The sequence below is a fragment of the Planococcus citri genome, chromosome 3 (assembly GCF_950023065.1).
Source record: "Planococcus citri chromosome 3, ihPlaCitr1.1, whole genome shotgun sequence".
Classification (NCBI taxonomy): Eukaryota; Metazoa; Arthropoda; class Insecta; order Hemiptera; family Pseudococcidae; genus Planococcus; species Planococcus citri.
Window position 1 is genome coordinate 65,537,066 of NC_088679.1, and position 27,504 is coordinate 65,564,569.

Below are 27,504 nucleotides of genomic sequence, written 5' to 3' on the forward strand. Positions count from 1 at the left end.
TGGGAGGGAGGATACATTATTAAATGAATTGATTTGACCTGGTAGTGGTTTAATAAATTGACAGAATGATGAAATTGAAAAAGGAAAAAATCATGTTAGGCTAAATATTTGACTTTGAAAATCTATTGATTAAAAATAAAGTGCATTCTGAGGATACGGTTCGATTTTATTGAATCTTGATGCATTCTATTACACATGCATATTAATTAAAAATAAAATGCATTCTGAGGATACGGTTCGATTTTATTGAATATTTTATTCAAAAAAAAAACCTTGATGCATTCTATTACACATGCATATTAAAAATAAAATGCATTCTGAGAATACGGTTCGATTTTATTGAATATTTTATTTTTTTAAAAAAAGGCCTCGATGCATTCTATTACACATTCAAAAACGATCCGTATCTCTTGAGAAAATTTTTAGAAAAGCTGATCTCCTTTATGGTAAGTAGGGAGGTAGGTCTACTTTCACTCCAAGGTAGGTAGGTAGGTACCTACATATATTACGTAAATTCTCAATTCTGTTTCACTGGCATGAGGATGACGAAGAAGAGGATGATTTTTGATTTCTCCAGAAGACGCAGAAATCAATTTGGGATGTTGTATTTTTTTAAATTATAATATTTAGGTATGATGAAAAAATTCAAAAAATCAAAACTTTTCCGTGTGTGAGAAAATTTTTGAAACTAGAATGGCTGTATCATGTCTAGAACCTAAAACCAATTTCCCGAATCCGCATTTTTCAATTTCGAGCCATTCTGGAGTTTCTAGCGCGGATTTCGATTCCTTCAGAATTTTAAAATTTCTCCTAAACGCATAAAAATTACTTAACCAAGTACGGATAAATCTTTTTTAGTATATTGTTGAATGATATAACTCGATTTTTAAATGTTCAAATCAATTTCCTCGTATCGTCCTGGAGAAATTCTAAAATTCTGGAAGAATCGAAAATTATTGTGCTAGAGGTTTCAGAAAGGTTTGAAATTGTGAAATTCAAGTTGGGGAGTTGGGGTTGTTTCCAGACAAGATACTCCTATTTGTGCAGATTTCAATAATTTCCCTATGAGCAGAAAATGTTTAGTTTTTTGGATTTTTTCTACAAATTGCTAATAAAAAAAACTGTACTTAAAGTGCCCGCCTGAAAATTGACCCAAATGTGAATAAACGTGTTGAATTGATCGAGAAAGCCACAACTCAATTTTCAGCTGCTTGAATGCGTACCTATATATTTTTACGTTTTGTGGAGAAATTTTAAAATTATGAAGAAAAATTAAAAGTCGCACCGGAGGCTGCAGCAGAACAGACTGAAATGAAATTCGATTCCTAGGTCTATAATTTTTACTAGGTATTCGCCAAAAGTGGTCAATTTTAAATTTTCAAAAATTCACCAAAAATCGGATACCTATACATAATTAATTTTAGCAGCTAAAATTTTTGGTTGAAGGGTTTTCAGACCATGCTCTTTCCAAAAATCGCGTTCCCGTTCAAATCCGAGGCGAACATTTTGAAACGTTTCTATAGTAAATCCTTACCTAACCTAGCTTCTACTTCAAGAATATTTTAAAAAATTTTCACTATCAAGAGTCTTCTAGTTCTAGCTTGCATACCAGCGAGCAGATTAATGATTTGAAACTCTGAATTAAATTCATAACTCAGCATTACTGCGATCCTTTACCATTAGTTTATTGGAATCACTTTTCGAGAGAGACTCAAAATTTGGCATTTACCTAGGTACATATTGAAGATTTTTGCGATTGTGGTTTGAATGACATTCCTATATCCGAAAATTTTGAATTGCAATTTTACTGTTTTAGTCTTTTAGTTTTAGATGAGTTCGTGTCTTTTCATATCATCATGCTACCTTCTGGGAGCGCCATTCCCTATTCACCATTGATTATGAAAGGGTTTTTGTTCGAACGCTCTACACCAATAAAATTTTACAAAAACCTTCAACAATATTACAGATATCAGAAGACGTAAAAAATTTGTTATTGCAAAATGCAATTGAGTTAGAGCAGTCTACACTGTCTACAGGGGCTGAAACCAACTTCCTAAGTACCTTCAAAACACGAATTTCAATTTTATTTCAGAAATTCAGAATCGATGAGACGAAGAAGAGAAGAAGAGAAGAGACATCAGGTGCAAACGATTCACATTCACAAGGGAATTATTGGCTATACTGTTGTGTTATGTTATTTACACAATACACCATCCAATTAGGCTGGTTTCCTCCTGTCCTGGAGAATAAAACTACTTGAAAATTGAAATCCATTCTTGAATCCACATCACCAGTTCCAACCCAATCGGTCAATCCCAATTAGAGATGAGATAATAGGAAATTTATGGAGAAAATTTCTGGAAAATTTCAAGTTTCAAATTCATAAATTGTCGTAAATGGCGATAAAATTGTAAAGAAACGTTTAGTTTCTGCAAAATAATTGTTCAAAACCATATATATTTTGAACTTTTGAAGAAATATAAATTTCCAGTAACTTTCTGGAGAGTTTCCGCAAGTTTTTAAAATATAAATTTTTAATTTTTAAAAAAAAATTTCATCATCCCTAGCCCTCCCCAAGCCCTTCCTACCAAATGAAACGTAAGTACGATCGAATTCGTTCCACTGGTTATATGCAATCATATGAATGACAGATGAAAATAACGAACAAATCGGCTTCATATTTTGAACGTTCTCTTCAGAAAACTTTCCGAAGTCAAAGTCAAAAAGTTACAACTACAACTCACCATCGACGAGTAAAAAAAAAATGTAAACACACCAAAATGGAAAAATTTTGAAAACAGAAGAAAGAGAACTGAGAAGATAAAAAAATACTTGTAATTAATTATAATCTGATCAATTTCGCGTCTTTTTTTCGGTAATACAATTATCGTAATTCATTGTTGTGATGTAATTTATATCAAGTTCCCTTATTCAACAGCAGGATATCGGATTGCTTTACGATTGACTCTGAGTAATCTACCTATACAGTAAGCATTTTTCGATGAATTTCGAAACACATGTCACAAGATTGCTCATTTCACCACCCACCGAGATATTTAACAAAAAGTAATCTTTATTTTCAGGTACCATGTCGTCTGATCCATCGATCTATTCTTTCGAAGGATACGACTACGACAATTACTATTCGGATTTCGACGATGAAGAGTATTACATGAGTGAGGAAGACGATGACGACGACGACGACGATGATCACACGTATAATTTCCTCAGTGCGTTAGTAATACGTAAATCCGATCCTACGTTCCTGGAATGTAAAAAGTTGAAGGAATATCTGAACGATGGCACATTTAGCGATGTTACAATTAAAGTCGAAGATAAGGCGTATCACCTTCATCGTGTCGTGTTATCTCTGAAATCGGCGTACTTTCAGAAACTATTCGCTCGCAATTTTATCGAACATAACCAGAAAGAAATCGAACTGAGAACGGTCGAAGTGTCTATATTTGACTGCATCGTAACGTATATCTACGAAAACGATTTAGAATCGTTTATAAAATCTGAAAACATGACGAAATTATTGATCGCGTTGGATTATCTTCAAATTGATATAGATCAAACGTGGTTTTCTCGTTTCATACAGAATAATTCTGAATCAATCCAAATGGCTGACTTATTCGAACTGTTCAACTTTTTGGTGTTTCATTCGGCTTATCCTTGGCTGTTGACATCGTTGTTGAAATTCTTCTCGAAAAGCTTGGTAAAAATCAGCCAAACCGAGTACTTCGGTTCTATATCTTTCGAGCATTTCAAGAAAATACTTCTATGCATGCAAGTGAAGACAAACGAAGATGATGAACCGAGGTGTATAACGAAAATATGCGCGAAATGGATTTGCAGCGATGTTGCGAATCGTTCCGGTCATATTGTCGAGATCGTAAACGCGATCAAGTACAGATATTCGAAGATGTTCTATCTTATTGACAAAAATTACGATATTAATTGCTCGGAGAGCGATAACAAAGAATCGTACATCGAAAAGAAATTGGAACAATTATTGAACTATTCTGTCGAATTCATCCCAGGTTGGTTTCCCATCGTGTATAGATTCTCAATCTACGTTACATTCTGTTCTAAATAAATTTGTTTTTTTTCAGCTACTTGTACGGAATCGTTGAATTTACGATTGGAAGAAAGTTCATTCGGACCGAAAAACGTCGTAAATTTCAAACAAAAAATGCAAGAGTTGTTGAATTCGGGTGATTTGAGTGATATTTGTATTAAAGTGAGCAATCGGTCGTTTCCGCTTCATCGTGCCGTGCTCGCTTCCAAGTCTTCCTATTTTCATAACCTGTTCACTTCGAATACGGATGAAAATTTCGTCGAATTTGAAATCGAAGATATGGATGAGACGAGTTTCAATTTGATTTTGAATTATATCTATTTCGAAGAGCTCGAAATCACTCCGAAGGAGAACGTTGTTTTTTTAATCAAAGCCAGCGAACGTTTCGAAATGAAAGAACTTTTCGTCAAGATCGAGAAATACGTTTTGGATAAAACATCCGATATTACGAATATCTTCGATTTATTCGCGTACCTGCATACTTGTACCTATACCAGATTATCAGTACACATCGAGAAGTACATTCTGGAAAACTGGTCTAAAATCGCAGACATGTCGGATTTCGTTCACGTGTCCATCGATACCCTAGAGAAAGTCTTATCGTTATCGAACATTTTCGCTCAAGATGAATCGGAGATTCTGAAAATATGCTCGAAATGGATAACGCATGATTTGGATAACAGACTGCATCACATACCTTCGCTAATCTCGTCGCTTTGTCGAACCATCGTAACCAAAGTCGATTGTCAAACGCATATCGAAAACCTGCGGAACAATTCGTCTGAAAAAATCGTCATCGAAAATCTAAACAAATTATTATCCAATTCGAATCCGGTCAACGCTCTCGAGTCTGAAAATGCATGGGGTCCGTACTCGAAACCGTACTTCATGGCTGCGTCTGGCAATACACTTCATTTTTTCGCGTATAAAGATTCGCAAAATCTGTACGAGTTAGAAGATCTTAAATTCGTCATACCGAACGAATCGATCAACGTAACCGGTGCATGCGCGACAATGCACGGCGAAAATTTATTCGTTCATTTCAACGATAATTATTTCTACGCGCAGAATTTAATCACCAAACGGTGCGTATCGCTGACATCGGATCAAGTCAATAATCAACCTTGGCGTAGTCAATTATTAAGCTGCAACGATAGCGTATACCTTTGTCATAACGACGAAGGAAAGGTTCTGAGATATTCGACTTTGTTAAATCGTTGGATCAAAGTACCTCCTATCGATCCTTCCATTAAAAGGAATACGCAATGTATATTTGCCTCGAACGGTAAAAATATATTCTCTATCAGCACCGAACGTCACGATCACGCTTTCGCCGTTCACAAATACGACCATAATACGAAATCTTGGAGCAGTTTATCAGAAGTGACTGATTTGAATCGAACTTACGATCATCCTATTTACGCTTGTTTCTCCAACCAAAATCTATTCGTCGCTTTCAGCTCGTTTTCGAAAAGTTACAGTTTTCGAAACCGTAAATGGATCACTATAAATCATAGTCCGAGCGATTACAAAAATTTCTTTTGTATTAAACCTCATCAGAATCATCTTATATTTTTCGTCGATAAAAGTAAAATAGTCGCTTATAATATTTACAAGAAGGATTGGACTGAGGTTCGACATGATGATTCGCGGAAATTATCTTATTTGAACGTTGTTCAATCGGTCGATTAAAACGGATTCATCGGCGCATAAATTGCGTTCGATCTTTTTTTTTACATATTGTTATTCATCTTGTAATTCAGTGTATTCGTATTTTTTGTTGTTTTTTTTTTTTTTTAAAGAATAAAAATTATATTTTGGTATTCATGTGGTACTAACGTCAACGATTTTTGCGGAATTTTCTGACTAGTTAGTCGTAGATTTTGCTTTCCAACGCGGAAATTTTAAAACCGAACGAATCTAAATCGAAAGAGCATGCAAAAATTTCAGGTACTCGAGTGCATTTATCGATTTTAGGTGAATTTTTGAAAATATCCAATTTGAGCCAAAAATGAGAAAAAAAATCAAAATGTTGCCAAATTGACCTAGAAAATAGAAGTTGAGTAAACACACATATTTTCGACCTGCCAAATCTATTGGAAAACGGGTTTGAACCGTATGAGCAGCTCTGGAGCCTCCAGCAGATCAAAGTTTCACCAAATGAAGTTGGAAAGCCGAAATTCAAAGTCGGGGAGCCCGCATAAGGATCTATTGCACCCCCCCCCCCGATCCTCCAAGACAACTTTTTTCTTGAAGGGGGAGTCCTAAAGAACATTTCTACTTTCTAGCCCTTGTACTCAAAAAAGTGGCTCTACTTACATAATGGCGGCCATTTTGATTGACAGGTCAGCCAAAATCACAGATTTTGCGTTCCAACATGAGACTTGTACGCAATTTTCTAAACCTTACAAAGGTAGATCGAAAGATCAGGCAAAAATTTATCAACTGTCGAAATTTCAATTGCTGAAGTGCCTTTTTCGATTTTTGGCAAATTTTTGAAAATCAAATTTGAGCCAAAAATGAGGGGAAAAAATCAAAATTTTACCAAATTATTCAAGAAAGCTGAAATTTGGTATATACCTTATTTTCCACCTGTCAAATCGATTGGAAACTGTTTCAAACCGTTTTGAGCAGTCTCCAGCAGATTTTTGAAACTCGAAATTTCCACAAAATGTCATCAAATGGAGTTGGAAAGCCGAAATTTACCCTGCGAACTAATTTCAATACACCGCGAAGTCAGCTGCAGGTGGATTTCAAGTCGTTTTAGAGCCTCCAGCGATTTTTTTGGAAATTTCTGGAATCTCCAGCAGATTCTTAAATCTTGAAATTTCCACAAAATTTTACCAAAATGCACTATCAAGTCTACTTGACAACTGTAGGTGGTTTTGAGTTGTTTTGGAGCCTCCAGCAAGTTGTGGGAAATTTCTGGAGGCTCCATTAAAATTTTAAACCATTAAATTTCACCAAATGATTTTGGATAGTCGAAATACTCTCTTCACTCTTATTTCAATACGCTAGTAGGTCGACGTCAGGTGGTTTCAAGTCGTTTTAGAGCCTCCAGTGACTTTTTGAAAATTACTGGAGCCTCCAGTAGATTTTAGAAACTTGAAATTTCCCAAAATTTCATCAAATGGAGATGGAAAGCCGAAATTCATTCTTTTGAGGAAATTTCAAGTTTCTAAAATCTACTGGAGGCTCCAGTAATTTTAAATAAGTCACTGGAGGCTCCAAAACGACTTGAAATCCATTGCTGCTGACTTCGTTGTGTATTGAAATTAGCTCGAAGGGTAAATTTCGGCTTTCCAACTCCATTTGATGATTGTGGGAATTTTGAATTTCAAAAATCTGCTGGAAGTGTCCAGAACTGCTCAAAACGGTTTGAAACAGTTTCCAATCGATTTGGTATGTCGAAAATAGGGTATATCCCAAATTTCAGCTTTCTTGAACAATTTGGTAAAATTTTGATTTTTCCCCTCATTTTTCGCTCAAGTTTGATTTTCAAAAATTCACCAAAAATCGAAAAAGGCACTTCAGCACTTGAAATTTTGACAGGTGATAAATTTTTACCTGTTCTTTCGATTTACCTTTGTAAGGTTTAAAAAATTTCGTACAAGTCCTATGTTGGTACTCAAAATCTGCGAATCTGCGATTTTGGCTGATCTGTAAAATCAAAATGGCGGCCATTTTGGAAGTAGGGCCACTTTTTTTTGAGTACAAGGGCTAGAAATGTTTCTTAGGACTTCCGCTTTATGAAAAAAGTTGTCCCGGAGGATCGACGGGGGGCTGAAATAGATCGCCTTATGCGGGCTCTCCGACTATCAATCTGTACTCTTAATTTAAATTCGCTATTATGTCGACCGCGGGCGATTTCAAATTGTTTTGGAGCCGCCGGTGTTTTTTTTGGAAATTCCTAGAATCTCCAGCAGATTCTTAAATCTTGAAACTTTTACAAAATTTTACCAAAATGCACTATCAAGTCGATTCAAGACTGCAGGTGGTTTTGAGTTGTTTTGGAGCCTTCAGCAAGTTGTGGGAAATTTCTGGAGGCTCTATCAAAATTTTAAACCATTAAATTTCATCAAATGATGTTGGAAAGTTGAAATACTCTCTTCACTCTTATTTCAACACGCTAGTAGGTCGACTTCAGGTGATTTCAAGTCGTTTTGGAGCCTCCGGTCAATTTTTCGAAAATTCGTAGGGCCTCCAGCAGATTTTTAAATCTTGAAATTTCCATGAAATTTTACCAAATAAAGTTGGAAAAGCCGAAATTTACTTTATACTCTTAATTTTAACTCGCTATTAAGTTGACTTCAAACGGTTTCAAGTCGTTTTAAAGTCTCTTGCAACTTTTTAGGAATTCCAGTTTTCCAAAAAAAAAAAAAAAAAAAAAATGCCATGAAATCTATACGACCTTGTATTTGGTAAAATATTGAAATTTATGTTTCAAAAATCAGCTGGAAGCTCCAGAACGACTCGAAACGGTTCAAAACCGTGTCCAATCGATTTGGGAGGTCAAAAATAGGGTAATTGTCAGAATTTCAGCTCTCAAGACCATTTCGATAAAATTTTGATTTTTTTCTCATTTTAAGGCCAAAATTAATTTTTAAAAATTTTCCAAAAATCGAAAAATACACTTTAGCACCTGAAACTTGTGCTGGTGATATATTTTTGCATGCTCTTTCGATTTAGTAAAAATCCTGCATACATTATAGTCACCTAAATGAAACACCTCTGTGCCATATATACGAAAAAATATGTACTTAGTTACTAGATAATGAACTGGCGTACGTAAGATAGGCACATACAGGTTCACTGCATCCAATAAAATGGGTATCATTGACCAGTAAACTGAGCAAGAAAAATCAGGCACAATTATTCGCCTTATCTTGATACACACAGCACGTCAGTATGCAGTTATTTCAGTCTCAGCCCACAGCCTACCATTTCAAATCGTTCAACCTGCTGAAGATCGCCTTTCGCTGGCGAATATCTTATCATTCAATAATAATTGGATGGATTTATGTACAGCGAGCGCTTTAGGAATTCAAGACTTCGTAACAACAAATTTAAAAAGGTAAATTTAATTATTAAAATTCGTCGTTTCGAGTTCCGTTGTCATTTCCGAACAAAAATTAATTTTCGATAAAATTGATATGTATGTTAAAGGGATCCGGCGCAGGCTTTGTATACGAATGATAAATCATGGACGCCTTTGATGTACGCGTGTATTTATTGTCGAGAACATATCGTTTCTGCGATCGTGAACATGGTTCCATCGAGTATTTATTCCATAAATGATAAAATGCAAACGTCTTTAATGCTGTCGTGTAAATCTGGAGACTTGAATATCGTTAAATTATTGACAAAGGTAACGTATATACCTATCTTTTATCATCGATGAGTAAGTAATTTAAGTCTTGGCGTTATGAATTATTATGCATTTTTTAGAAAGAAATTTTAGAATGTAAAGATACCAAAGGCTGGACGGCATTATTTTACGCTGTAATTTACGACCACGTTGACATTATTTGTTATTTAATGAGAAAAGGAGCTGACGTTAATGCCAGGTAATTACTTAATCCTATCAGTTGGTTCAATTTTTTACTTACTAACCGAAGTTGGTTTTTAATGCGTAAACTTTGTTCCTTATAATCACATCTACAGAGACTATAGTTCGTGTACATTATTAATGACAGCTGTTAAGCAAGGAAAAGAGAATATTGTCGAGTTATTACTCGGATTTGGAGCTGATTATCAAATGACAACGAACACTGGGCTAAAAGCCATCGACATTGCCTTTGAATTGAAATATTTCAAATTAGTTAATCTATTAAGTATTCCTGCAGGTAAACTTAATCATATAGTTCATTTCTCATACTTGAACTTTCGTATACATAAATATGATATAATAATAATTTTTTTTTGATAATTATAGCGACTAATTTGGAAAGCTTAATGCATTGTCTTTGTTTGGACAAGTATACGCCGGTTTTCACACAACAAGGAATAGATTTGAATCAATTTTTGAAATTTTCTGAAGATGACTTGAAACGAATAGGAATCAAGTACGTGACATTAGAGTATTTACATAAATCAAATACACCGAATTCTAATTTTCGTTTTTGTTACCAACAGCTTGTTAGGACCCAGAAGAAAAATGTCGCTGGCGATTTATAAATTGAATTATTTGAAAAATCTTGAATTAAGGCTACAAGACAAATTAGCAACTTTTTAGACTATTAAATAGCTTTTTAGAATTTAAGTAGGTATTAATTTTGTATTATATTAATCTATCGTGAATTTAATTCTTTCAATGTATACTTAGTATTTTTTATATGAATAGTGAATGACTATATCGTTTTTTAACTAAAATTATAAAATCGTGTTGTAATGTTGTAAATGTACTTTAATTTTTTTCGTTTTATTTAAAACAGAAACACATCGTAACTGAAAAAACAAACAACATGAATTAAAAAAATTAATAAAAAGGCACGTTCACAAATTGGAATGAATTACATGATATCGAGTTCGTGTAAAAATCACAGAAATTGTAAAGAAAATCACATCAGTAGAAAACTCATTTTTATGCTTGAAAAATCCAAAAAATTAACCAAGTTAACTCGATTGATTTTTCATTCGCACATGCAAGAGATATCCACTCGCAATCTACGAAATCAACGTATAATTTAATAGGTGGTATTTCGAACAGAATCCGAACGGAATTTTTAAACCGAATAAGAATAAATGCAAGATAAAGGCAAGTTGAATTTCCTTATCAAAATAATACGCGCACAGCGCCAAAAATTCAAAGTAATAATACTAATAATAAATACTGCTGTACATTAAAATTAAAATGGCAATGTGTTAAAACGTACAAAGTAAGTAGGTACTTTGAAATTAAAAGAATAATTAATTTATACAACGCGATTACTCGTCTTTCACATCACAAATAGTAACAAAATTAATTAATTAATACTGATTTTAACTAAAGGAGGTGGAAAATGACAATGACCGAGGTTTGCAATGTTAAAAATAATAAATAACTGGTACGTGTCCAAGATTACTTTTGGAAAAGTAAATCCGTGAAACGAGAACTGACATTCACTATCGTATACTTTCTTACAATACTCCAACATTTACATAAACAATAATAAAAATAATTAAAAAGAAAAAACAACATCAACAAAAACAAGTAAAAAATTTCGCGGAATTGGTGGACGGAACAACAGTACCTAATTTTTGATATCTAATACAAAATCGAATCATTAAATTCACTTTATAAAAAAGTTTTTACACGAATGTTTCTCAGAAACGTTGTAGAAATTAATTAATCCATCATCTTCTGGTCTCAAGTGATGCTTCTTCCAGTTTTCTCCAAACGACCTAAATGGATAAATGAAACGACGAATGAAAAATAACACAGATCAACGAAAAAAAATACATATTACAATATGCATTTCACATACATTACACATTTCTCTCAGCAAAGCTTTTTCTCCTTCGTCCATTTCATCAGAATTCATATCAGAATCTCCACCAATATTAGTTTCCAGTTGTTCTCTGACTTCTAAAACTTGCAAAGCTTGTACAACTGCTTCGGGTCTGGAATTGTAATCCTGCAGAATACATTTTTCAAGAGTTATTGTTATTGCACATAGATTTAGAACGATGGTTTTAGTATTGGTGCATGTGACGTACCATGTTTGCTTTCCATTGTCTGTCGACAGAATTCAATGAACCTGAATGATTACCAAGCTTGATTTTAGTCAGTAAGAGTTGTTTTTCATCTTCTAATAATTTAATACGAGATTCCAACTGTTGAATGTAGTTACTGGTGTTTAATTCTAAAAAAAAGGTTACCAATTAGTTGAAAGAAAATTGTTCAAAGTTTAAAATTTCGAAACCATTCGTTTTACCTTCTTCGCTGAAAGAACGGCGGTTTCCTGAAGATATTTGGGAATGGTTCGGAGCTGCAGGTGCATTACCAGATTCATCTACGTTGGTACCCGAACTACTTCCATCTCCTTCGTCTCTTCGCAAACCTGCTCCACAAGATCTACAATTGCCACTCCTCTCTTCATCCAGATATAGACACAGTTCCTACATAAGAACGAAAATGCGTTGTAATGAAAATAAAATCCAAATCGTCGTACAGTGACGCCGCCGCTGGTTACCTTTAATTCTAGATTATCCTTAATCAATTCGTGCTGCCTGCTATCCAACTCTTTGAGTTTGTTTTGATACGCAGAAACTTCTTGTCTCATTACAGAAGCGGTATATCTACCGAACCGCTGCCATTCTCGAGCTAATTTGCGACCTTTTTGACGATCGTCGTCTAGAAAGCAACATAAATCTCGTAGCTCTTGATTATCATCGTTCAATCGTTGATTGACTTCCTTCAGGTTACGAATTTCAGCGGCCATTCTGCGTAACTACAAATCAATTTGGAATTTAAAAATATGAGAAATTTTATTTGGAATTTCGATAACAATATTCCACTCACTTGATCGTTCAAATATCGAGCATTATCGAGTTCGTTTTTTCTAACGAATTTCAACATATCTTGGTTAAGAACGTTATTTTGAGGTTGAATCGGTGCTCCAGGAGGTGATTGAAAATGCGGTAAATCGGGACTGTTCGCTGGATACGATTTATCCGAAGGTGGATACCTGAATCACACAGATGACACTTGTTGATTGAGCCATATAAAGAGGAGCCTTTTTCTATCATTTTCACCTCACCTGTTCACTTCATTTATAGCCTGAAAATGATTGAAATGATTCGCATTCACAGCGGGTCCTTGATTTTCATTCTGAATTAACAGGTAGTTTTGCGGTGGTTTTGCTGGCTGTGGTTGCGGAGGAGGACGATACCGAGGAGGTCCAGATGCTAAAGGACCTGGTTTCAACACTTTATCGAGGTTTGGATGTATTTGCGTAGGATTGTTTATCGTACTAGACATGTTAACGTGTTCTGAAAAACGACGCGTTCGTGATCTTTTTCATTTTCTGTAAATGGAGCAAAATATTTCATTTTGTTAGTAATCAGGCCAAGTGAAAGAACACTTATAATGTACGATTAGATCAACTTACATATAGAAAAGGATGAAGTACGAGCTGCCATATAATGTGAAGCACATCCACAAACACTAATTGAAAGTTTTATAGGTTAAAATTGGCATAAATTGGATAAAAATTCAAAATTTTAGTCCAGATTTATCATTCACCACGTAGGAATTGGAATGTTCTGTTTATTTATTGTTTATCCTGTTCACGCAGTGTTGACGGCGTTCTCAGCATAAAATGAAACTGTAAGAACTTGACAATAAAGTTGCCTATTTAATTGTTTGCAGGAAAATTTACCATTCTCCAAAGTTGTAATACATTAGCCAAAGTCGTCAAATGACTGACCATAGTTCTCAACTTCAATGGTTTTACCCATAAAAATGATGCATGAAATTTCGGTCAATGTAACGTAGAAAGTGCAGAAATTTTGCGATACGAAACGATGTTTACATACTTTATTTTTTAAAAAAACAACACTCAAGAAAAATGTTGGATAGGGCATTAAAAAGTGACGTCACACCGGTCTGATAATCGAAATGGTGTGCAAACGATGCGAAATGTACTAGGTATTGCGCTCGCTGTTTAAACTAAAATTACTCAAAATTTTCAACGAACACATTGATATTTTAATACAGCAAAATGTTCGTAGTTTTATCCTCTTTAATTTGATTCTTTCCTGAAAGCTCTACCTTTCACCGTTCAAAAGTTCTTGAAGTTAGAAGTTGCAAAAACAAGGCAAAAACCAGCTGCGGGCGGCAAGTATTGAACTTTGAACTAAAATTACTCAAAATTTTCATCGAACACATAGGTATTTTAATACGGTGAAATGTTCGTAGTTTTATTCTCTTTAATTTGATTCTTTCCTGAAAGCTCTACCCTTAACCGTTCAAAAGTTCTTGCCGGTCAAAGTTGCCAAAAGAGTTCATTACTTGCCGCCCGCAGCTGGTTTTTGCCTTGTTTTCGCAACTTCTAACTTCAAGAACTTTTGAACGGTGAAAGGTAGAGCTTTCGGGAAAAAATCAATGTAAAGAGGATAAAACTACGAACATTTTTCAGTATTAAAATATCAATGTGTTCGTTGAATATTTTGAGTAATTTTAGTAAACAGCGAGCACAATACGATTCTCCATTCAGTACTGTATATAATTCGACTTGGTTTACACACCACTTCGTTATCACGTGACTTGGATGACGTAGTTTGAAATGCCCTATTAATTCATTTTTAAAACGTATAAAATTCAACAAATAAATAACAATCACAATTGAATGAGAATTTCACACGAGAAACCATCTTATATTCTCAGTACTGGTGCACAATTTCATCACGAGAAAAGAATTCGCTTCGGCAGAAGCAGCTCCCAGACAAGTTCCACCAGCCATGTTATAAATAGCCGTATCCTTCTGCAAAATATAAATATAAATAATTTTCTATACATTTTAGAACTGTCTATTGACAGAATTAAATAAAATACGATACCTTGTTACTGTAACTCCATTCTTGAGCACCTTTCATTTCGTGACATTTTGTCAATTTCGGCTTATCACCCTTATCGCTAGTGGTTCCCGTATCCAAACATAATAGCTGAGCTAAGATAAGCTCCTTGAGATCAGTCTCATACCACATCTGAAAATATTTACAAAAAATTAATAAATTTAAAAATTTATTCGTGTCTAAGAAAAACAAATTACTAGAAGAATTTAGTACTTGGTTTTTTGATCGTAAACAAGGTTTCAATATTAAAAATGATCCTTTTGTTTTGACATCTTTTTCCGAAGTAGCACACAGATTGGTGTTTGACAGTCTTATCTGAATTCAAAGGGGAAAAAAAGATGATTATTTTCGACCGACTGAAGACGTATATAAGACGAAAAATACCAACTGTAAGATTCTACCAACCATGAAACTATTGATATAATTCCGTTTTCGCTCATCCCAGCGTTGATACACAGGTTTATCGAAATATTTCGATTTCTCTTTCAATTTTTCCTTGTTATCGTCGGGGAGTATCAGTTCCGGATAAACATTTTTCAGAAACCATTCGAAGGATTTGCAATTTAGCCGTTTCCTTAATTCTATACGTTCCGAAACATCGCCATATTTCATGTATTTAGCCTGAGGTACAGCTGCAAAATAATGTTCCTGTAAGATGAACGAATTGATTAATTAAAAAATAATACATCGAGAAGAATGGCGTTAAAACGAATGAAATCAGAACCTTGTACTGATCCAGCCACACTTGAGCTAATCTTAGAGAATTTTTCGTCATTGAATCTTGACCGTCAGGATCTGTATAAGGTCTATGTTTCCTGAATATATGCCCAACTTTGGAACATGGTATAATTTCTAGGTTTCCACCACACATCCAAATCTAATCACAACAAATTGAAATTGAATCATCACTTGGAAAAATAGCCAACTAGGTAAAGACAAAATGATAATGCATACCCGAAATGATATCTCTAAATTTTCACCACCCCAAATATCCATTTGAGAATCATATTGCCCTAATTTATTGAAATACTCGCGATTCATGGCGAATAATCCACCAGCCATTGTCGGAGATCTAACAATGTATAACGCAAATTAATTTATTAATCATTTCAAATATGAAAGTAAGTGTTGAAATACACCTACTTGATCGGTTTAATAAAATCTTCTTCAGTTTTCAGCAGTCCTTTAGGAATGTTCTCCCATTTAAAATGAAGACCCCAATTAAATCCACCTCGAACAAGAGGCGATGATGAATATTCCAAAGTATCAGGATTTATAATATCGATGATTGGTGTCACTACGTTAATATGGGGATTTTCTGCAATTCTTGATAACAAAGGTTCAATCCATTGCACATTCACTTCAACGTGACTGTCCAGAAATATTAAAACCTGGTCAATAAAACTGAATAAATATTTCTATCTTATACTACGTGTTTAAATTAGTAATGATTTATTACATCGCCTGTAGCTAGATTCGCCCCAAAGATTCGAGCTCGGATCAATCCTTCTCTACGAGGAGTTTTATGCAAATGTACTTTTGAAGACACCGCTTTCGTCGAAGATATGTAATCTTGTACATTTTCATGAAGAAGTTCTAAAGTCAATGGAATTCTTAGTAGAGAAATACAGTTTGAGAGGAGTATTTTAAATCAATTTATATACCTATATCGCTGAAATCGTTAACCAAAATAATTTCTTTTAAAAACTGAGCTGGTGTTCGTTCCAAAATCGTATGAATTGTTCGAAGAAGAGTATCATAATGTTCGTTATAGAAACAAATGACAATACTGGCAGTAGGGAGATCATTTGAATAAGTAATTGGCCTGCATCTGCACAAAATTAGAAAAACAAACAAAAATAAATTGAAGAATAAAAATTGAGCGGATTTTTCTACGTGATTTTTCACCGTACAATTTGTGTCGAGTATCAGGAATATCGCGCATATTTCCTATATTTCGACTAGCTAAGGCATTGAAACCGTATTTAGTGTATCCTTCGTTTCTTAATTTCAAATCATCGGCATTCTTCACGAATCCAAATCCTTGTGAATCTGAAAACACGCTACATAAGTAAATTGAAATTTTAAAAAATACCAATACTGATGAAATTTCAAACCAAATACTCACCATTCTGAATATGAACCACTGATTTTAAACTTTTTATTAATTGTTCGCTATTTTTGTAAGGTGTGTACAGTTGTAAAGACGAAGGTGTCAGGGACGGGTCTAAATGAGTGAACGTTTGACATAAGATCACATAAAGAGTGACTGTACATAGAATAATCACTGTAAAGTACTTCAACTGACCATAATAACTCCTGAAATGAATAAATGCAATTTTTTAAAAGAAAAGAAACCACGAAATGAACCCGATGGGAGTGATACGTACATCTTTCGTCTCTTGTACATGGTATAGTAAAGTAGATTAATGGTATTGAATACATAGTATTCAAAAAGATTGATCACTTATTCCTTATGAGATTAGGTTACATGAATTATTATGCATTTGAAATGAATAGAAAATTATTTATTGCATTATTTTTACTAATTTTTACCAAAATTCTGCAATTTCAGCATTTTTACTGATAAAGTTTTTATTTTGTTTTGTTTTCCAGTGATAACGGAAAAAATCGAAATGTTATTAGCGCTTTTAGCGGATTTTTGAAATACTTTTTCCTCGGGACTTGCATCTTGCAATTTGGTGCTTGGCCTGAATTTGTTGCCTGGTATCTACAAACACTTGTGTTTATAAAAAAAATGTTCGACTTCGATTTTGGAAAATTGGAATTTTTGAAAGTTGAAAGTTGTGATATTGGTTGATAAATTTGGAAAACAGTTGATAGTTTCGAAAATCTTGATTAAGAAATATTAATGAACAAAGAGGTGACGTTTCATATGCTTAGGAATAATATTCTACACGACTTTTATTGAGTAATGATACAAGATAATATAGTTTTTGATATCAAATTTTGAGCATCGTTTCCTGGTAAACCATAACCGTGCTGATCCTGATCTTTTGGTATGTTTCTTTGCTTTACTTTTCTGTTGTCTTTGCGTGTTTATTGTACCAGCAATTTCGTTTTACTTTGCATTTATTTCACCATCACCAAGTAACAAGTCTTATATTCTCAATTCTTTATTATTTCAGAGATGACTGGCTTCAATTTGTTCAACACGAATACAACAGCATCGACAGCTCCAACAGCTACGTTTGGCGCGTCTGCTACAGCCAATACTTCGAGTACATTTTTTGGTGCGAACACTTCGAGTTTTGGTAACCCAGCACCAGCTCAGAACACCACTTTTGGAAGCGGAGCCGCTACTGGAAATATATCTTTTGGTTCACCGAAGCCGCAAACTAATGTCACATTTGGTGCTCCTGCGTCGACCAATGCCGTCGGTGGGTTTGGAAGCGCCCAACCGACCGCATCATGTGGTACACCAACGACTCAATCAAACTTGACTTTTGGAACGCCTAGTGCACAGCCTACTGCGAGTTTTGGAGCTTCTCCAGGTCAACCAAGTGCGAGTTTTGGAGCTTCTCCAGGTCAACCAAGTGCGAGTTTCGGAGCTTCTCCAGGTCAACCAAGTATGGGTTTTGGAGCAGCTGCTGCGACACAACCGCAATCATCTTTCGGAGGGCTTCCCAGTTTTGGTTCACTGAAACCGCAGACTCCCACTACCAGCAGTGGTTTGTTCGGATCGATTGCGCTTGGGCAAGCTGGCGGCGTATCAGGAACCAGTGCGCCAGCGTCGAATACTAATGTTGTTAAACCTACGTTCGGCGGCGGGCTTAGCTTTCCTGCGAGCACTTCGGCTGGCCAAACCGGATTATCTTTCGGGCTTAAACCAGCCAGTACGATAACAACTACCAGCACCGCAACTCAGCCTAGTCTATTCAGTATGCCGACTCCTACCTCAGCTACATCTACTGCTGCTGCACCTCAAACAGTATCTTTCGGGTTGGGAAATGTCTCGCAAAGTCCATCATTCGGTTCTAGTGCACCTTTACCTACGACTGCCGCCACTATTCAACCAATTCAGCCGGCTACTACGCAGACTAGTTTGGGTGGCATATCATTCGCAGCGACGACTACTTCCGCTCCTTCGTTATCGTTTGGTGGCTTAGGAACTACAGCAGCTACTACTTCAGCTGCTCCTTCAACGTCTGGCTTGTTGGGTTCGTCATTCGGGGCCACTACCACCGCTTCGTCATCAGGAGGGTTTTCGTGGCAAAAACCTGCATCCGAAGCAACCACGTCCGCACCGAGTACATCTGTTGGGTTAGGAGGTGTTGATCATACTGCTGTGTCGACTGCTCAGTCAACCGCCAACACTATAGTTTCTGCCGAAGAACAAACGCTACCTAATGAAATCCAACAAACGGTGGCTTGCTTTAAAGAATACGTCAAAACGCAGAAAAATTTAAGCAGCGAGGTTGCTCGCACTTCTGCCGAACCGTTGACTAAACTAACCCAACAAATTGGAGCTTTGAATAATCTTATATTAACTTTAGGTAACGATTTTTTCTTCATATCAATTCATGTTTATTTTTTTAAGACGATTAAATGAGTATTTTTTTTTCATTACAGGAAGTGTTCTATCTCAGCAAAAATTCACCGCTGAAAAAATCAAACTCGAAACGCTGAAATCCTTGGAAGATTACGAATTAGCTCAAAAAATTAAAGATAGCCCGGTAGCATCGGAAGAACGTATGCTCGCTATACGAAAATATTTTACCGAAAAAATCTCCGCTTTTGAAGAAAGCGCCAAAACACTTCAAGAAAAAATCGAATACGTTTACCAGCACGTGATAACATTACCTCAAGAGAACAGTCTAACAGCCGAAGCTCTCAAATTGATCGTGAAAAAATTACACGATAGTTTCGTAGTGATTGGAGCTCGAGCTTATAAGTTGCACAACGATATGCAGTTGTTGAAAGTGCAATATTTGACGTTACGAAATCAATACGTTAAAGATAATTCTTCCATTAGTTTCAGTCTAAATAGAGAGCTTCAGTTGCCATTTTCTAGCGTAAGGTCTAAATCGAATCCAGCAGATTTTACTCTCGAAGGACCTAACCCGTTTTCTAAGACTGCCGGCGGATCTTTCAATTCTTTATTGTTAACGTCGCAGAACAGAAACTTTCCATCTACTACGACACCTTCGAAAGATTGGGGTGTTTCTAGCTTCGGCGCATCTAAACCCTTTGGATTTCCAGATACTTCGAGTGGTAGTTTTGATCAGAATTCTTCATTCAACGCATCCGGTTCTCAGCAGTTCAACTTACAAAAACCTCCTGTTGGTAATAAACGTGGCAAAAGATAGCATTCAACTTTAAACCGTAAATAATTCGGTTACTCGTAGTACGACTTTTTACTGTAAAATTTATTTTTATATCAATGCGAGATAATTCATTTTTTGAATTCGAGTTTTGTTTTTTTTTAAATTGTACTATGAATTGAAGTTTAATTTTTTTGTTACGTGTGTTACGCGTTTCCTAGATTAAATATTAGAACAGCGAATAAAAATTTAAGATTTTATTATGAAAAATAAAAAAACATTGTTTAAATAAATATGATTGATTACGTACTTAATCGTAGAGGAATGAAACGAATATCTTTAAATAGAAATAAAAAAGACTACTACTTTAAACACAAACATGAAAATAGCACAAATGGAATGACTTGGTAGTTTATAGGAACTTAATTTAATTTGGCAGTAAAATGAACCACCCTTCTTGAAAACATTCGTTAAAATCAAGATGAATGGAATGTAATTTCTTCACGTGCTCTTGTAAGTTTTTTGTTGCTCGAGTCATGAAAGATGTATTTGGACATCGTTTACACTTGAACCATAAGTTCGGATGCTCTTTTTTCAAATGACTTCGAAGATTTACTTCCTGAAACATGCCATAAGACAATTATTGCGAACCTTGGTCTTTAAAATTCAAGTTGAATAAAGATGAACATACGAAGCAAAACACTTGAGAGCATAATGAACACGAGTAAATGGTATCTTGGCAACGATGTTTCTCTAAAATGGTTTCAGTTTTAACTTTGCTGTTGCACTTGATACAAATTTTTTCACTCTTATGTTTACATAGCTTGATATGTCTTCGAAGGTTTGATTTCAATGAGAATTTCTGCAAAACAAATTCAATTAATTCGTTTTAGTAATTAAAAATAATGAGTACTTTTTAGAAGAACGAGAAATAAGCTCACAGTAGGGCAATCTTCGCAGGAGATTTTCTGCTGAGGATGTTCGTGAAGTTTTTTGTGCCTTTGATACGATTTGAAACTGCTGAGTCGTTTTTGACAAAATTCACAAACGACCTATCGGATAAAAATACGTAGTTTTAGTTTGAATTTAATTTTAGAGAGATAAAACGTGAACTATTAAATACACACTTGAACTCCTTGATGGATCATCATGTGATGATCGTAATTTTCTCTTCGAGTGAAACTTTTGCTACATTCCTCACAATAATATTTACAACATTCTACGAAAACTAAAAAAAAAAATTATTTTTTAATAATGAAATAAGCTGTTCTTCACGTATACAAGATAAATACCAGTTTTTTGAGACTTCTTCCGTTTTTCCATTGAGTCATTTATTGATTTATTTTTACATCGAGGAATGTGTTTCAGCTGAGTTTCTTTCCTGGCGAAAATCTAAAAAAATGCTGAAATTTAAATACGAACCCGAGAGAAACAACTCTCAAACAAAATCTAGGTAATTACTTTTTTGCAAACTGGACAGAAATATCGACCGGTATGCTTGGCAAAGTGCTTCTTGAGATTTCGAGAAGTGGTGTAATTCTTCGAGCAGACGTGACACACGGTGTTCTCAACAGTTTCCTTTGGAGAGTTTGGAGTGATCTCAGTGGTCCTTAATGCCACCGGAACCGGAATCGTTTCAAGGATGGGAGGATCATCGGGTAGAATATGATCGACTAATTTTTGTCCCAAGATGTCATCGATATCCAACTCGTCTTCGAAATTTATCGGTTTGATTTCTTTCAAAACCTTCTGTTTGATCAATTCAACATCGTCGTCGATCTCCATCTCAATTTAAAATCCTCTGAAATATTTAGAATTAGAATTATATCATTCAACAATTTGTAGGAAACTGTAGGAAATTCATCGCCTCATCGGTTATACGACGAATGGTTTACTTACCCGAATAATTTATCCAGTAATGTTGAAAAATAAGTACTTCGTAGAATAATTGGAGCTAATTTACTTCACCGGAGATTTCATCTCATCAGAAATTTTCCATCAAATTTTCACGAATCAAAACAAAACAACTTTTCACGGTGATAAATTCGTTTCAGCGAAAAAGTTCATTTATCACTTATCAGTCAACTGTCAAAGCTCTAAAAGCTCGCGTGTGTGTATTTTGTATGGATTTTTTTGTAAAATTAAACTGCTGATTTGAATTTTGCGTTACTAAAAAACTTCCTTTGAAATGATTTAAATTACGTTTTTATAGTTTTAAACCAATGTCGTAGCTTTTGAATATGATAAATTCTCCCATAACAACTCATAATGGCTTATTATTCTCAGTATGCTGCCTTTTATTTTATTATTTTTTACAAAAATATTTCAAAATGCATTCCTATAATGAGAAATTGGAAGTCGACCGATGGATAGTGGAGAATAATTTCGAAATGTACAAATACGTTTTTGAAAATAAGGGTAAGTTGAATGCTTCATCGTCTAACCCATCGATCTGATTGAATGCATTTGAATATATATTTATTTTTGTCGTTTAGAAATAGAAAAGTTGGTTGATTTTGCCAACATCGTGAGTATTCCAGAACTGACAGCATCTGAAGAAGATCGAGTCAAGAGAGCTGCGTATTCGTTGAAACAGAAATTGATATTCTATCAATGGTTGGATACTTTGAGTATTTCGCAGTATTTCCTCAAGTACGAATTTTCAATCGCAGAGTGATTGATTTGACGAACTGATACGTGAACTAGTTTTTATTGCAGGTTAACGAAAGAAGAAACCAATTCGTTAGAAGATGTTTATTTGTTGGATGACGGTAAAGCTCACGAAATTCTAGGCAAACATTTCGCAGCCTGGAGCAGAGGTAGGCAAATGTTGCCCAGTACAAAAGAAGCTCTAGAAACTTTCAAATTGGATTTGTGGGCGAATTTTGTAGAGTCGTATGAGAGCTTTGGTACCTTGAAGATGATTTGGTTCAATGGTAAAAATTTCAGTACTTGTTTATTCGTGAGTCTGTATTATTTTCAAACTAAACCTGCAATATTAATCAATTCACAGGTAGCATTTTAACTATTTCGGTCTGTGCTGCTGGAATAACTACGTTAATATGCAGAAATCAATTATGGTTCGCTATGCAATCTGATACTTCCATTTTACATGTGATTACCGGTCGATATCTAGATCCTAGTATGTGCTGTACGTATTTTAGTTGGAGTGATCCTCATCCAGTTGGAGAAACGTTGACTTTCATCGTTAAAGTAATCATTATTTCTATCGTATTTGTAATTTTTTCGAGCAACTTGTTATATTTTTCTGATTTTCCAGTTCTTCCAAAGAAACGGTCTTCCTTATCCTATTTGCGACAAAGATAACGTCCAGGTCGAGATTAATTTCGGCGTTAGAAAAATCTCATCTGTTTTATCACTCGGTGGAACTGCGCCAGAAGATGCTAACCAAGGAACTGTGAAATTTACCGTTAGATATTCCGGCGAATACCAAATATCAGTTTTGATTAAAAACGTCCATATTCGTAATTCGCCTTTTACAAAGAAATTTCTACCAGGTGGGTTATTTTAGAATTGGATTATTTTTCGATATTTTTCCTCGTTAACCGATTTGAGTATTTAGGACCCGTTGATCCTAGTAAAACAAAGTTTGAAAGACATAGTTCGATAGTGATTTGTTGCGTTGATGTATCCTGTCCGTTAACCATCCAACCTCGAGATTCGTTTCAAAATTTGTGTTTAACGAGTTCTTCGAATGAAAATGAAACTCCTAGCGGTGTGAATTTAGATTTGTATCGTTCGGTCGTCAAACAGGTGATTTTTATTAACGAAATAAACATTTGTAGCGAATGGTATATGTGATTCGAATGTTTAGTAAAGGTCATGCTTTGTTTTTTAGTGCATTCATTATTATTATAACAAGTTTGATTGTGCACCTAATTCCGTACCAGGCTCGGTTATCGATTTAGCGTGTTAGAATTTTGTTGATATTTTCGCGAAATGTTTTTCAGGTGCCAAGACACACGTTTATGTTAGCTTTTGTAGTAGCACTTAAATGAATTACAGATTTTGCTTGAAATTGAGTAAGTTCGTTGGGACATTGAAATTATTGCTTTAATGGTGTCGCCTGTCGCATGAAATTTATTTCATTATTGGAAATTGGGCCTGAATTTTAATGCTTATTGTTTCGTAAATCATCATACTTGATCAAGCTTCCATCGCACTCTACCATAGTAATTATACCCTATAGTTGGAACTAATTTTCAATTTTGAAAAAAAAAGGAACAATTGAGGGGTAATTTTTTTTACCTTTATTATATCGATCTAACGACACAAAATGATACATTTTTGATATATGATTAATTATATGCTTTGCTATTCGATTATCGACATTTTTCAGCAGTTTTGTTTATTGCATCGAATAATATTCGCTTTTTATGGGCGATGGAATAGATTGTACGAAGTATCTGCTTTTCAAGTACCTATATTAGTTCATTTTTCAATTGGACATTGGTCTAATGCTATTATTATTTTTAAAATATTGCAAATAATTTAATCGAGTTGTAAAATAAAAGCTTAGATTTTCTATAAAATCGAGTTTTGAAAGAATACGATGAAAATGTGGTCTTATTTTTATTTTTTTAAATTTAGGGCGATGAAGAAAGAACCGATATATGTTTTCAATCGTTCACTTGGGATCGACTATCATCGAAAATATCATTCGACATGATGTTTCTCCAAGAAGGATGCTATCAAGTTCAAGTATACTACGGTGATTTCTTGTTACAAAATGGAGATTTTACTTGCGTTGTTTTGAATAGTGAGTTCAATAACCGAGTTTTTTCGACGCGAAAATTTTGATTGTTCGTATAAATTAGTATTTTCTTTTTTACAGGATCAGATCACGAAATGACTTCTAGAAGTATCAAACATAGGAGCATCTCGTACGAAGGTAAATTAATCAGAGTCGAAGGAGAACCTCCATTTAAACCAAAAAGGGTAATAATGTATATTTCTCCGAAACAATTCACTGTCAAGGAATTTATGCTGAAGTTTCTTATGAAAAGAGTAGCTACTTTTCGTCTGTGTCCTTCTACCAAAGTAAATTTGAAATTCTACGATATTTACAATTCGATTTAATACGTCGTATTTATTCACGAATCAATTACAGCTTCAGCTTTTAGAAGAGACAGCGAATGGAGTTCCGTCCTTTTGTGTCGAAGATGGATGCCAACCTACGATTCATTTGGCTGCTGGAAATAGGAACTTGGTTGCTGCGACATTTACGAAATTTTTACTAAATAATATCGGTGAGTTGTGTGATGACGATGACGATGATGAATTAAAGAAATTCTAACTGGTTTTTACGACTTGGAATAATTTTATTACAGGGGGTTCGGAAACCTTCACTGAAAAGCAATATTTTTTTTATTACGAAGTTCGAAAATATCATCAGAAACATAAACATGAGCCCATTACGATTCGAGTGAATAGAAGTAATCTCCTACAATCCGTAAGTATTCGTAAAAAAAACCTATATACATTTTTTTCATGTGTAATTTATGTAATTTTTTTCATCTTTTTAGTCGCTCAAAGCCACAAAAAATTTTACTGTGAAAGAATGGTGCAATAATTTTGAAGTCATTTTCCAAGGAGAGCAAGGTATTTAAAATCTTCTATTTTTTCAATAATTTATTCATTAATTTAATTTTTGATAACGGTTTTGTATTATTTTAAAGGTATCGATTGGGGTGGTCTAAGAAGAGAATGGTTTCAATTGACGTGCGAGGCTTTATTCAACCCCAATAATAATTTATTTAAAGCATTTAGCGATAATCCTCAAGTAATTGTTTGCTATCATTTATTTACGTTTGTTGATTGGTTCGTTGAATTAATTACTCGAATATGTTTTAGGCTTTAGTCCATCCAAACAAATACCGACCAACTAATTTAAAATTAAAATATTACGAATTCGCCGGACGACTTTTAGGAAAATGTTTATACGAGTCAGCTTTAGGAGGTTCTTATAGTCAGTTCGTTACAGCTAAATTTACTCGATCTTTTCTAGCGCAATTAATCGGGCTTCGTATTAATCATAGTGTAAGTTGACAAGATTCATTCACATTAAGATCCATCGTGAATGAGTCGGAAGTTTTACTCAATCATAATGAATATATATTTGCAGTATTTCCAATTCGACGATCCGGATTTATACTTGAATAAAGTGAAGTATATTTTAGAACACGATGTCGGTGATATGGATTTATATTTCGTTGACGAAGAATACGATCGATCTGGACAGTTGGTCAAGGTACCGAATTGTATTGTCTAACAAATTTAATTAATTACCTACTTACATAATACGACTATGTTTTCATTTTACACGAATTCGTATCAATCCATCAGATAATCGATTTAATTCCAAATGGCAGTAGAACCAAAGTGACGAACAATTTGAAACGTCAGTACCTCGACAGCCTAGCTCAATATCGTTTAGCTACAAATGTTAAAGACGAAATTGAAACATTTTTGAAAGGATTAAATGACATCATTCCGGACAATTTGTTATGTATTTTTGACGAAAATGAATTAGAAGTAAGCATGATCTGAATTCATCGCCATAAAAATCATCACCATTTAAACCGTTTCATAATTTTCTTTTCAGCTTTTATTATGCGGTACTGGCGAATACAGTATTGCTGATTTCCGAGCTCATCACATAGTTAACGGTCCATTCCCTCCATCTGCCGATTTCGCCAGAATTTTAAAATGGTTCTGGATCGCGATATCTAATTTTACCACCGAAGAAATGGCACGCTTGTTACAATTTACTACGGGGTCGTCTCAACTACCACCGGGCGGATTCAAAGATCTGAATCCTCAATTTCAGTTAATGCCTGCTCCGTCATTTGGCAATTTACCTACCGCTCATACGTGGTCAGTATTAGCTTAATATTAAATAATTTTCATGAATTTCATACCCATAGTAATGTTTTCCCTCTGCAGTTTTAATCAGCTATGTTTACCTGATTACGAAACGTACGAACAGTTTGAGAAATCTTTACTACTCGCGATTACCGAAGGCACGGAAGGATTTGGATTGATTTGATTAAAATTCAGTCGTTAAAGTTATATTAGCCTATAATTTTGAAGCGTCCCATGTTATTATTTTTGATTAGTCGGATTAAGTATTTATTTGCTCATGTAATGACGTATACATATTCGTTAGGTAAAGTCAGACGTATGTATGTATTATTATTATTAAAGCTTATAGTTAGTGGATGAGTGATTTACTTAATGCTCATTGCATTAACGAATAGTCGTATATATCACTAAAAGTTACCAATTCCAAATGTGTCATTTTTTTTATACCATTCTTTTCAAGACTTGACAAGTTAACAATAATATTATTATACGTAGGTATGTAGTGTGTACATATTAACGAAATGATTGTTACAGATTAGGTTAGATACATTTGCGAACTTATTTTCAACTAGATTATCATATTTATGGAAGCCACTTATTTGCCATTTTTATTAATTTATTTGTGTTTTTATATGATTGTGTGATCGTCCAGATGTAATTTGTTATTTATTATCAATAGAGAATTGTTGTATTTTA

The 27,504-nt window shown here is 34.5% G+C and overlaps 7 protein-coding genes across 7 annotated transcripts; 4 read left to right on the forward strand and 3 right to left on the reverse strand.

Moving 5' to 3' along the window:
• Window positions 1-2,748: 2,748 nt before the first annotated feature.
• On the forward strand, window positions 2,749-5,908 carry LOC135842128 (uncharacterized). The gene is made up of 3 exons (XM_065359497.1): window positions 2,749-2,987; window positions 3,084-4,043; window positions 4,116-5,908. The coding sequence occupies exons 2-3, from the start codon at window positions 3,089-3,091 to the stop codon at window positions 5,771-5,773; spliced, it is 2,613 nt and encodes an 870-aa protein (XP_065215569.1). The 5' UTR covers window positions 2,749-2,987; window positions 3,084-3,088; the 3' UTR covers window positions 5,774-5,908.
• Window positions 5,909-8,524: 2,616 nt separating this feature from the next.
• On the forward strand, window positions 8,525-10,477 carry LOC135842134 (ankyrin repeat and SAM domain-containing protein 6-like). The gene is made up of 6 exons (XM_065359502.1): window positions 8,525-9,155; window positions 9,248-9,449; window positions 9,530-9,648; window positions 9,746-9,927; window positions 10,017-10,146; window positions 10,217-10,477. The coding sequence occupies exons 1-6, from the start codon at window positions 9,094-9,096 to the stop codon at window positions 10,314-10,316; spliced, it is 795 nt and encodes a 264-aa protein (XP_065215574.1). The 5' UTR covers window positions 8,525-9,093; the 3' UTR covers window positions 10,317-10,477.
• On the reverse strand, window positions 10,467-13,346 carry Ccdc85 (coiled-coil domain-containing protein 85). The gene is made up of 8 exons (XM_065359500.1): window positions 13,174-13,346; window positions 12,823-13,089; window positions 12,585-12,750; window positions 12,256-12,513; window positions 11,998-12,181; window positions 11,780-11,925; window positions 11,548-11,697; window positions 10,467-11,464 (listed from the first exon to the last, which is right to left on the reverse strand). Exons 2-8 carry the CDS (start codon window positions 13,041-13,043, stop codon window positions 11,417-11,419), a joined length of 1,173 nt encoding a protein of 390 aa, XP_065215572.1. The 5' UTR covers window positions 13,044-13,089; window positions 13,174-13,346; the 3' UTR covers window positions 10,467-11,416.
• A 241-nt stretch (window positions 13,347-13,587) lies between these two features.
• On the reverse strand, window positions 13,588-17,222 carry LOC135842130 (polypeptide N-acetylgalactosaminyltransferase 35A-like). Its single transcript, XM_065359499.1, has 12 exons — window positions 17,029-17,222; window positions 16,767-16,957; window positions 16,552-16,690; window positions 16,303-16,469; window positions 16,098-16,234; window positions 15,782-16,029; window positions 15,593-15,710; window positions 15,363-15,515; window positions 15,044-15,286; window positions 14,852-14,953; window positions 14,624-14,770; window positions 13,588-14,547 (listed from the first exon to the last, which is right to left on the reverse strand). The coding sequence occupies exons 1-12, from the start codon at window positions 17,046-17,048 to the stop codon at window positions 14,422-14,424; spliced, it is 1,791 nt and encodes a 596-aa protein (XP_065215571.1). The 5' UTR covers window positions 17,049-17,222; the 3' UTR covers window positions 13,588-14,421.
• Window positions 17,223-17,380: 158 nt separating this feature from the next.
• Nup58 (nuclear pore complex protein Nup58) lies at window positions 17,381-20,216 on the forward strand. The gene is made up of 3 exons (XM_065359498.1): window positions 17,381-17,658; window positions 17,788-19,155; window positions 19,232-20,216. Exons 2-3 carry the CDS (start codon window positions 17,790-17,792, stop codon window positions 19,966-19,968), a joined length of 2,103 nt encoding a protein of 700 aa, XP_065215570.1. The 5' UTR covers window positions 17,381-17,658; window positions 17,788-17,789; the 3' UTR covers window positions 19,969-20,216.
• On the reverse strand, window positions 20,166-21,971 carry LOC135842133 (telomere zinc finger-associated protein-like). The gene is made up of 7 exons (XM_065359501.1): window positions 21,823-21,971; window positions 21,385-21,724; window positions 21,216-21,315; window positions 21,051-21,151; window positions 20,865-20,975; window positions 20,615-20,785; window positions 20,166-20,542 (listed from the first exon to the last, which is right to left on the reverse strand). Exons 2-7 carry the CDS (start codon window positions 21,706-21,708, stop codon window positions 20,351-20,353), a joined length of 999 nt encoding a protein of 332 aa, XP_065215573.1. The 5' UTR covers window positions 21,709-21,724; window positions 21,823-21,971; the 3' UTR covers window positions 20,166-20,350.
• A 45-nt stretch (window positions 21,972-22,016) lies between these two features.
• Window positions 22,017-27,504, forward strand: LOC135842127 (apoptosis-resistant E3 ubiquitin protein ligase 1). Its single transcript, XM_065359496.1, has 17 exons — window positions 22,017-22,341; window positions 22,419-22,575; window positions 22,642-22,859; window positions 22,937-23,136; window positions 23,204-23,441; window positions 23,507-23,697; window positions 24,535-24,703; window positions 24,779-24,984; window positions 25,055-25,193; window positions 25,275-25,396; window positions 25,470-25,545; window positions 25,623-25,726; window positions 25,798-25,983; window positions 26,069-26,194; window positions 26,290-26,478; window positions 26,549-26,820; window positions 26,890-27,504. Exons 1-17 carry the CDS (start codon window positions 22,164-22,166, stop codon window positions 26,990-26,992), a joined length of 2,874 nt encoding a protein of 957 aa, XP_065215568.1. The 5' UTR covers window positions 22,017-22,163; the 3' UTR covers window positions 26,993-27,504.

Bases quoted from the DNA above. Each gene is read 5' to 3' on its own strand.
- LOC135842128 (XM_065359497.1), top strand. From the start codon at position 3,089: ATGTCGTCTGATCCATCGATCTATTCTTTCGAAGGATACGACTACGAC. The intron at 4,044-4,115 runs GTTGGTTTCCCA...GTTTTTTTTCAG, and splicing joins TTCTGTCGAATTCATCCCAG to CTACTTGTACGGAATCGTTG.
- LOC135842134 (XM_065359502.1), top strand. From the start codon at position 9,094: ATGGATTTATGTACAGCGAGCGCTTTAGGAATTCAAGACTTCGTAACA. The intron at 9,156-9,247 runs GTAAATTTAATT...TGTATGTTAAAG, and splicing joins GTAACAACAAATTTAAAAAG to GGATCCGGCGCAGGCTTTGT. The intron at 9,649-9,745 runs GTAATTACTTAA...TCACATCTACAG, and splicing joins GGAGCTGACGTTAATGCCAG to AGACTATAGTTCGTGTACAT.
- Ccdc85 (XM_065359500.1), bottom strand. From the start codon at position 13,043: ATGTCTAGTACGATAAACAATCCTACGCAAATACATCCAAACCTCGAT. The intron at 12,182-12,255 runs GTAACCAGCGGC...GTTCTTATGTAG, and splicing joins AGGATAATCTAGAATTAAAG to GAACTGTGTCTATATCTGGA. The intron at 11,926-11,997 runs GTAAAACGAATG...CCTTTTTTTTAG, and splicing joins CCGTTCTTTCAGCGAAGAAG to AATTAAACACCAGTAACTAC.
- LOC135842130 (XM_065359499.1), bottom strand. From the start codon at position 17,048: ATGTACAAGAGACGAAAGAT. The intron at 16,235-16,302 runs GTATATAAATTG...CATTGACTTTAG, and splicing joins TAACGATTTCAGCGATATAG to AACTTCTTCATGAAAATGTA. The intron at 15,516-15,592 runs GTATGCATTATC...TGTTGTGATTAG, and splicing joins ATTTAGAGATATCATTTCGG to ATTTGGATGTGTGGTGGAAA.
- Nup58 (XM_065359498.1), top strand. From the start codon at position 17,790: ATGACTGGCTTCAATTTGTTCAACACGAATACAACAGCATCGACAGCT. The intron at 19,156-19,231 runs GTAACGATTTTT...TTTTCATTACAG, and splicing joins TAATCTTATATTAACTTTAG to GAAGTGTTCTATCTCAGCAA.
- LOC135842133 (XM_065359501.1), bottom strand. From the start codon at position 21,708: ATGGAGATCGACGACGATGTTGAATTGATCAAACAGAAGGTTTTGAAA. The intron at 20,976-21,050 runs GTGTGTATTTAA...TTTATCCGATAG, and splicing joins TGATCCATCAAGGAGTTCAA to GTCGTTTGTGAATTTTGTCA. The intron at 20,543-20,614 runs GTATGTTCATCT...GGCATGTTTCAG, and splicing joins GCTCTCAAGTGTTTTGCTTC to GAAGTAAATCTTCGAAGTCA.
- LOC135842127 (XM_065359496.1), top strand. From the start codon at position 22,164: ATGATAAATTCTCCCATAACAACTCATAATGGCTTATTATTCTCAGTA. The intron at 22,576-22,641 runs GTACGAATTTTC...TTTTTATTGCAG, and splicing joins ATTTCGCAGTATTTCCTCAA to GTTAACGAAAGAAGAAACCA. The intron at 26,479-26,548 runs GTAAGCATGATC...TTTTCTTTTCAG, and splicing joins TTGACGAAAATGAATTAGAA to CTTTTATTATGCGGTACTGG.